The sequence below is a fragment of the Tauraco erythrolophus genome, chromosome 6, assembly GCF_009769465.1.
Source record: "Tauraco erythrolophus isolate bTauEry1 chromosome 6, bTauEry1.pri, whole genome shotgun sequence".
Classification (NCBI taxonomy): Eukaryota; Metazoa; Chordata; class Aves; order Musophagiformes; family Musophagidae; genus Tauraco; species Tauraco erythrolophus.
In genome coordinates this window covers 56,807,955-56,816,198 of record NC_141470.1, presented here as the reverse complement: position 1 = coordinate 56,816,198, position 8,244 = coordinate 56,807,955, and the positions used below count along the sequence as shown (strand labels likewise).

Below are 8,244 nucleotides of genomic sequence, written 5' to 3'. Positions count from 1 at the left end.
TCAGACAGAGGAAATCGCACCCACTAATGTGAACTAACACGAGCAAAGTAGGTGCATAATAGACAAGGCTAGGAGCTGCTAACCACTTCTGCACAATGGCATTAATAAGATTAACCTGGGCAATTAGTCGGTGCGGCAGAGATCAAGCCTAAATCTGGGGCCTTTCAAAAAAGCCCACTAATGGAAAGGATTACGTTAATTTCATTAGTTCTCAATACACAGACCCGGGCTCCTTTCACTCCTTTGTGTAACCCCCACCTCTTCCCCATCAAAAAGGGGAGAGGAAAAAAAAAGTCAAATCTGGTTTTGTTTGTCATCTGCATATTACCAGGAACTAAATCCAGGATGACGTCGCCTGGGTATAAAAAAGGGAAGAGGTTCAGATGGATTATACTCCGAGCAGCCCTCTGGGTTGAGATCAGTAAACAGGCGAGAGTAGAGGGGGGAAAGTTCCAGGGGTGGATCCTGCGCACACACACACACACACACACGCACGCACACGCGCGGACAGACACACACGCACCCTCTGCCCGCAAGCTGCCCTCGGAAAAAGCTCCGCTCTCTTCGCTCCGATCCCTTTCTAAAATTTCTCCGAAAAGTTTCGATTTCGTGGCTCTCCAGCCTTCCCTCCCCACCCCCCCCCCCCCAACCACCACCACCACCTACCCTCCCTCCCTCCCTTCCTCCCCTCCCCCGGCCGGTCCCCGCTGCCCTGCCCCGGCACGGTTTGGGGCATGCCTGTGAGCATGTTCAGCATCGACAACATCCTGGCGGCCAGACCTCGCTGCAAGGACTCGGTGCTGCTGCCCCCGAGCGCCGCCGCGCCCGTCGTCTTCCCCAGCCTCCACGGGGACTCGCTCTACGGAAGCGCCTCCGACTACGGCGGATTTTACTCCCGGGCGGTGGCACCCGCCTCCGCGCTGCCGCCGGCGGTCACCGGATCGCGGCTCGGCTACAACAACTACTACTACGGGCAGTTGCATGTGCCCGCGTCCCCCGTGGGCCCTTCGTGCTGCGGGGCCGTGCCGCCCCTGGGCGCCCAGCAGTGCTCCTGCGTCCCCCCCGCAGGTAAGGCGGCCCCGGGTGGGACGGGGCGGACGGGTTTTCTTTGTTCCCGCAGCCGCGGGGCAGGAGAGGGTGGCGGGGAGCTGGCGGCCCGCAGGAGCGCGGGTGGGCGGCGGGAGGGGGGCTTTTTCTCGGGGTGTCGGGGGGGGGGGGAGCAGCGATCTCATGCAAAGCCTGTCGTCGTCTCGTCTGTCTGTCCGTAGGTTACGAGGGCACTGGGTCAGTCCTGATGTCCCCTGTTCCCCATCAGATGTTGCCCTACATGAACGTGGGCACTTTGTCCCGGACGGAGCTGCAGTTACTGAACCAGCTGCACTGCAGGCGAAAAAGGCGGCATCGGACTATCTTCACTGACGAGCAGTTGGAAGCGCTGGAAAACCTCTTCCAGGAAACGAAATACCCAGACGTGGGCACGAGGGAACAGCTGGCCAGAAGGGTGCACTTAAGAGAGGAAAAAGTGGAGGTATTTTCCTTTCCTTTTCCCCCTTCCACCCTCTCCTTCTCGCGTTGAAACTCGCTCCGGCTGGCGGTCCCTCGGTGCGGCCCCAGCCCGGCTGGCTCCGCCGGCCGCGGCGAGCTGGTGGAGGGGGAGAGCAACAGGTTTTCGCGGGGGAGAAGGGAGAGGGAAAGTTTTTTATTATTATTGTTATTTCCAAGCGCCGTTCTGGGGGCGGCTGGCCGAGCCGATCACACGGCTGCGAGCAAATGTCGAGAGGCGGTCGTGCCTCCTGAAGGCTCTCAGCCTTTCCCAGCCGAGCGGCAGCCTTCCCCCCACCTCCCTCCGCCCGAGCGCGGCCGCCCGCGCATCAGCCCCGCCGCGGCTGCGAGCGGCCTCCGGGCGAGGCAGGGCTCTGGCAGGGCGGAGATCAATCTGCGGGTTTGCGTATTTTTATCCGCCCCCCCCCGCCCCCGTCCAATAATTTAATTTCTTAACGTAACAGGTTTGGTTCAAAAACCGCCGGGCAAAGTGGAGGAGGCAAAAGCGATCGTCTTCGGAGGAGTCAGAAAACGCACAAAAATGGAATAAAGCGTCTAAAACGTCTCCGGAGAAGAGACAAGAGGAAGGGAAAAGTGACTTGGACTCCGACAGCTGATACCTCGCAGGGGGGACATTTCCCGTGGGACTGTCGGATACGCTCCAGAGGATGCTACTAATCTTGCACAAGCTCTGCCTTGTCGGAGGGGGAAAATATCTGTATATAATGTACAATGCCCCGAATCGATTTCATGTAAATAAAATGTGTCGCAGAGGTGTTGCACAGGTAGACGGCGGCGCGTTTGTTCCCCCCTGCGCGGCGGGAGAGGGGAGAGGAGAGCAGAAGAGAGGAGAGCAGAGGAGAGGAGAGGAAAGCAGCGGAGCCCCGCTCCCCCGGGACCAGGGGCGGCCTTGCCGGCGCAGTTACTTATTTAACGAGGTTTCGCATAGTTTGGGAGCAAGCGGAGGGCAGCCCGCTGGCAGCCGGGCCCGTGAGTCACCCGGCTCGCTGCGAGCCGAGAAGCGGTGGCGGATTTTCCACCCCGAAGGAAATCGGCGGGAGCCCGGGCAGGTCGATCCCGTCCCCGATGGCAGCAGTCCCCCGGGATAGTCCCGCCGAGGCCGGGCCCGGCCGCGAGTTGCCAGGCTGGCGGGTGTCCGGCCAGGAGCAAACCTCGCTCTTCCTCCTGGAGTTCTTGGCTGGGCCGCCCGCGGCGGAGCCGATCTGTCGGTTTATCGGAGCCCAGGTCCAAGCGGTTCATGTCCCCCCAGGGAGAGCCGGCGGGCAGCCCCCGCCCCGCTGCTCCTCCTGTCCCGCTGGCCCGGCCAAAGTGGAGGCGATGCCCTTAGGAAATATTTGCAGGCAAAGCAAATCCAGCCTCGCACTTGTTTCCCTGAGCTTTTCTCTCCCTCTCTCTGCGGTCATGCCTCGTTGAGTTTCCAAAGAGTTTGTCTTTGATCCCCGTTTAGGAAAAGCTATCTCACTACATTGGAGTTGCTATTACTAAATTTCAGCTATTATCAGATGAATTATGTGTAAGAGGAGGTACGAGCCCTCGTGTGCTGCTCCTGGGGATGTTTCAGAGGAAGCTACTAATGAATGTTTTCTCCCCTTTGAGGCAGCACCTTTGCAATCACGAAAACTTCGATAGCCTGGTCTCGTTTTACTCTTCCCTCTACAAAGGCCTTGTAAAAGAGACGTCTATTGTCCCAGTAAAATCTGTGTTCGTTTTCATTATGTTTGGTTTTTTTTTTTCTTCTGTGACTCCCCAGTTCTTGGTATTCGTCCCTTCAGAGCAGAAACACCATGATGTCCCCATGTCTTCTTGGTTAGAAAGACCTTTCCCTCTCCTCATCTGCAACGACTCTATAAATTTAAGACAAATGAACTGAAGGTGTATAGCCAATGCAGATAACCTCTGGCTGGAAATCTTCATACCCTGCCTTTCATTCAGAAGTTAAGTGGTAGTGAGATCATTTTCCTTAAGTACGGCCAACGCCTAAACTCGCCTGTATTGATTCAGCTCATCCAGCTTAGACAAGAAATTGCTTTACACGAGCGTGTTCACCATTGCTTCCAGGGACACCAGAAAAGGTCAACTGCTGTGTTGTTTGTCCTTGTGCTTTTTCTCCCTTTCCTGATACATCCAGCTTTTTACGGTTGTTGTGGCGTAGTGCGTATTGCAGATGTTAGTGCGATAGAATCTCAGTACCTGTCTGCTCAGATAACACTTCCTAATGTGCCCGTGTTTCCACATAGATGTGGTACCTCTCTCTGAGCAACCTCTCCCCATACCAAGACGTAGGAACAGCTGCCGTGGAAGAAATCAAGTGCGGTTTTGCATGAGTCAGTCCTTTAGGGGGCTTATGGTTTCGTAGCTACCACTCTTTTAAAGAGAAGAAGAAATTTAGCCTCTTGTTCCTTAGTGCAGCAGAGGAGCAAGGGGAAAAGCAAATGGATTCTTCTGCTTGGGTATACCAAACCGGGTATATCATGGTTTGGTTCTACAGAGCAATTGCGTTCTGGAGATGCTACCCTGTTGCTACGGATGCATATCTGATCTCTGTAAACTGTATTGAATCACAACCCAGCCGCACCGAAAATCAGTTTTCAAATTACTGAAAATTAGTTTTCAAATGAAGTGTTTTGTTATGTTATATGCAAGGAGCCTTACTGAGTGGATTTTTAATGTCACCTTCTCTGTATTTAGTCGTTGTTAGGTTTTAAAGTGCATACTTGATTTGCAAATAAAAGCCAGGTGTAAGGATAATATTGGACAGAGTTTTGCAAATGCTTATACATTTTCTTTACTTCCTATCTATAAATACCCTTACTGCCACACTGGGAGCTTGGTGGGGTTTAGTTCTGTTTCATTTTGCATTTTTGTGGAGTGGTAATTTTGGAAGTCACGATTAAGGATTTTAGCCTGAGTAGTTGAATGTGGGAATTAAACTGGATCTGGGTTCGAAAGGGGCGGGCTTTAAATATGTTTTTGATAACCAATACTAGTTACTTAAGGTTGTAGTCTACATCTTTAGAGATGTTTAGACTTTTTTAATGGGAGCAAGGTGCTTGAGAACCATAGAAGCTCCAGGTCACTGAACATGCCAATTTATGGATTTATTTAGAACTTTCTGTTCTGTGGGACCATGGGACGTGAGGTAAGAATCAAAACTTTGCATTCTAAAACAAGCTTTCTATGCATGGGATTGTGATGAGGTCACCACTGATTGCTTCAAAATCATGTTGTATCTTAGTTTGAGTGAATTTTTGAGTTTTCTATCAACTCTTCATTACCATAAGCTTGATCTTGCAGCCACAAGTATCTGTTCTTATTACTACATGTCGATGTAGATACATTAGAATTAATAACATCACTTTAAAATTTAATTGAAAAGCAATTTTAATTTTTACCTAAAAGCTTTACCTTACTTACTAAAAATGATATTTATGACACTAGACAGTAGGAGTAGCTGTCTCATTCTTTTTCTCACTAGTGTTTGTCGAAAACCTAAAAGCTTCATTCTACCTTTTTTTACACTGCAAAATCAAATCCTATGCAGTCTGAAAGGGTCTGATAACTGTTTGTCTGAATTTTTATTCTAGGAGAATTCCTACATGCCAAAATGTAAATGCCACATAACGATTTCCATTTTTTTCTCTTTCTGTTCGTTCAGTAGGAGCAAGGCAAAGCAAAGGACCTGAATACGTGCTATGTTGCAGCGGGTTCAATTCTAACAAAGGGGCTTTGAAAGAGTTGATTGTGGTGATGTTTGTTTGCACTTGTCTAAAAAGGAGACCAAAAGAGATTTTTCTATCATTATTTGGGCTTGGATTTTTTGTTTGGTTGTTTGTTTGTGTCTCCTCCACTGCAATTTGTAACCTTGCATCTTGGTGCAAACTTGTTCTCAGAAGATTTAATATGACTGAAAAACTCACTTAGCTATATCTGAAATGTGAGGTATGGTTCACGGTACTGATGTACAATCTCGATTTTACAACACGAGTTCAGTTTCTTGCTGTCTCACTGATTTTTATTTTTTTTTTAGTCTGGAGAAAAGGAGGCTGAGGGGAGATCTCGTAGCTCTCTACAGCTACCTCAAAGGTGGATGTCAGTCTCTTCTCCCAAGTAGCAAGTGAAAGGACGGGAGGAAATGGCCTCAAGCTGAGACAGAGGAGGTTTAGATTGGATATTAGGAAAAATTCCTTCACTGAAAGGATTTTCAAGCTTTGAAACAGGCTGTCCAGGGAAGTGGTGGAATCACCACCCCTGGAGGTATTTAAAAGATGTGTAGATGTGGTGCTTAGGAACATGGTTTAGTGGTGGACTTGGCAGCACTAGGTTAACAGTTGGACTTGATGATCGGAAGTGTCTTTTCCAACCTACATGATTCTATGATTCTTCTATGATTTTCTATGAAATGTTGGCCTTCTTTCTTTCTAAATTTCTGTCTGTAGAATGAATGATATTCTTTTCAGACTTATTCCACATGATGCTATTCATTATAGGAGAAATAATTGAATAATTTTACAAAAGGAGCATTCACCAAATAAATCTTCCTGACACCAAGCTGGTTTATGTTATGAAATTCTTTTGCAAAGGAAAGCTAGGGAGAACAACGTGTAGTAAGTGTTCAATGCAGGTTTCTGCTGTGTAGAGGCAGATTGAGCAATCTGATGTATATCTTCATTGTGCCATCCATACTTAGATGGCCAAAATTATTGTTTCTATTTAGTACCCTATTTACCATATTTATTTCTATAGTCTTCTTGTAATAAGTAATACTGGAAAACAGAGGTCAGATTTTTTTTTGCTTGACATAAAATGATTTATTAACAGCTGAAAATCTGAACTCTTTTTTTCCTTTCAGTTTTACTAACACTTGAGTGAACTAGTTTTGAGCTTTACCATAATGGGATCCCGGGAATATAAACCATGCAAACTCTTACTCATGACTTGTGAAGCAAACATTTGGATTAGTGGAAGTTATAAAAAAAATACGACATGAAGGTGAGTTCATATTTTTTGTGCTCCATCTGCATTTATTGGTTCTCTGGGGTTATACACCATGGAGCACAAATGAACAAAAACCTAAAGAGTTTTTGTTTGTATTCTACTCCCCTAGGGTTTCGTTCCATTTATACTTTATGTTTTCCTACTTTGGAGACCTGGTGAGTCTTGACTAAGCCTAGGCAGAGAAGTTCAGTCAAATTACTGTGTTTCTCTGGGGCTGCCGCTTAACCTGATTTGATTAGAGTCTGTGATACAAAGGTAACAGTTGTAACTGCAATATATTAGATTGTAAGCAATTAATACACACTTTACAGTAATTTATCTCTGTAAAACATCTGACAACTTTAAATGTAGAAACCTGTGTTACAGTATTCTGGTTTGTACTGAAAGTATCCAAAGTTGGAGAATGCAGATGTAAAGTCAGAAAAGGAATTGAACTGCTTCCGCTTTTTGTTTTCAGGATAGAATAAGTGTCTACAGACAGACAGAGACTGTTTCCCTCAGGGCTTGTGGCAAAACTTAAGGGACAATTGAATGGAATAACATGGAGCAGGAGAAAGGCAGTGACACTTGTTATAGCTTAAAAGTACCTATGTAGTTGAATGTTGAAAGTTACTTCACCTCTGTCTCTAAATGACGTCTGCATACCGATGTTTGCATTTCTTTTCTGCTCCTTGTCCAGACAAAGACACATGCTTACCTTGAAGATTCCGAGCTTCGCCTCATTAGTGTACCCCATAACATGTTGAATACATTTGCCAATGTAGAAATTATAACTGTCCCTTTGCATCACGTCCAGGAAAAGGGCCTTTCCCCAAAACTTTGAACTAAGCATTGAATCCCCACCACAGTCTGCCTGTGTTTATTTCCATGAGTACAATAATAATAAATCTTTATGCTTTTCTGTCTTTGAGGGGATTTATTTAGTGTTTGCTACCCAGTGACTACAGAGTGCCTTGTTAACGCTGTGTGTTGGGTATTCACCTTGACTACACCCTGGCAAAAGAGACGACTTTGGCATATAGAGTCCCCTTCCTCTGGGCTGCACAGCTGCCAGCAGGGCTTCTACTCCCCTTTCTGTACAAGGTGGGTGGACCTGTGAACGTTGCAGACTTAGAATGTTCTTCTCCTAGAAAGAAAACAAGGAGTTGGGAGCCAGATTCTGATGGTATCATTCCAGCAATCTGGTTTGTAGAATAGCATCACAAACCGTCGGGTCTATGCTATGTACTATAGTGCTGGAATGAGCTGCTGAGAACAAGGATAAGAATTTCTTAAGCTGGCATCCCTCTTGACTCCATGGTGTGACGAGTGTAGAACCTGAATATAATTGTATTTATTTCCTTTATTTAGGGCTTCTGGTAAACTGTCAAAGAACTTAGCTGGGAATTTTTAGAGTGATCCTGAGGTGGGCCATGACTGTTACTCCATTTTAATGTTGGAAAAGCTTAGGTACCTCTTCCTCAGGGGGACACGCAGGAAATCAGTGTGGGAAAACAGAAGTGATGCCATACTCTCGGTGGTGAATGTTAATGCCATCACCATGTTTTCATGTTGACCTTCCTAGTGAAGATAAGGCCTTCATGGTTATGCTTTATGTAATTTGCATAATTTCTCCTGGTCCATGAACAAATTACACATATTTTTGCTGTGCAAAAGAACACAAATTGAAGGCTAAATCAATGGAAA

At 46.9% G+C, this 8,244-nt stretch overlaps 1 protein-coding gene across 1 annotated transcript; it reads left to right on the top strand.

The window, feature by feature from the left end:
- Positions 1-345: 345 nt before the first annotated feature.
- GSC (goosecoid homeobox) lies at positions 346-2,159 on the top strand. Its single transcript, XM_086613959.1, has 3 exons — positions 346-1,068; positions 1,269-1,528; positions 2,007-2,159. The coding sequence occupies exons 1-3, from the start codon at positions 735-737 to the stop codon at positions 2,157-2,159; spliced, it is 747 nt and encodes a 248-aa protein (XP_086470085.1). The 5' UTR covers positions 346-734.
- Positions 2,160-8,244: the final 6,085 nt, after the last annotated feature.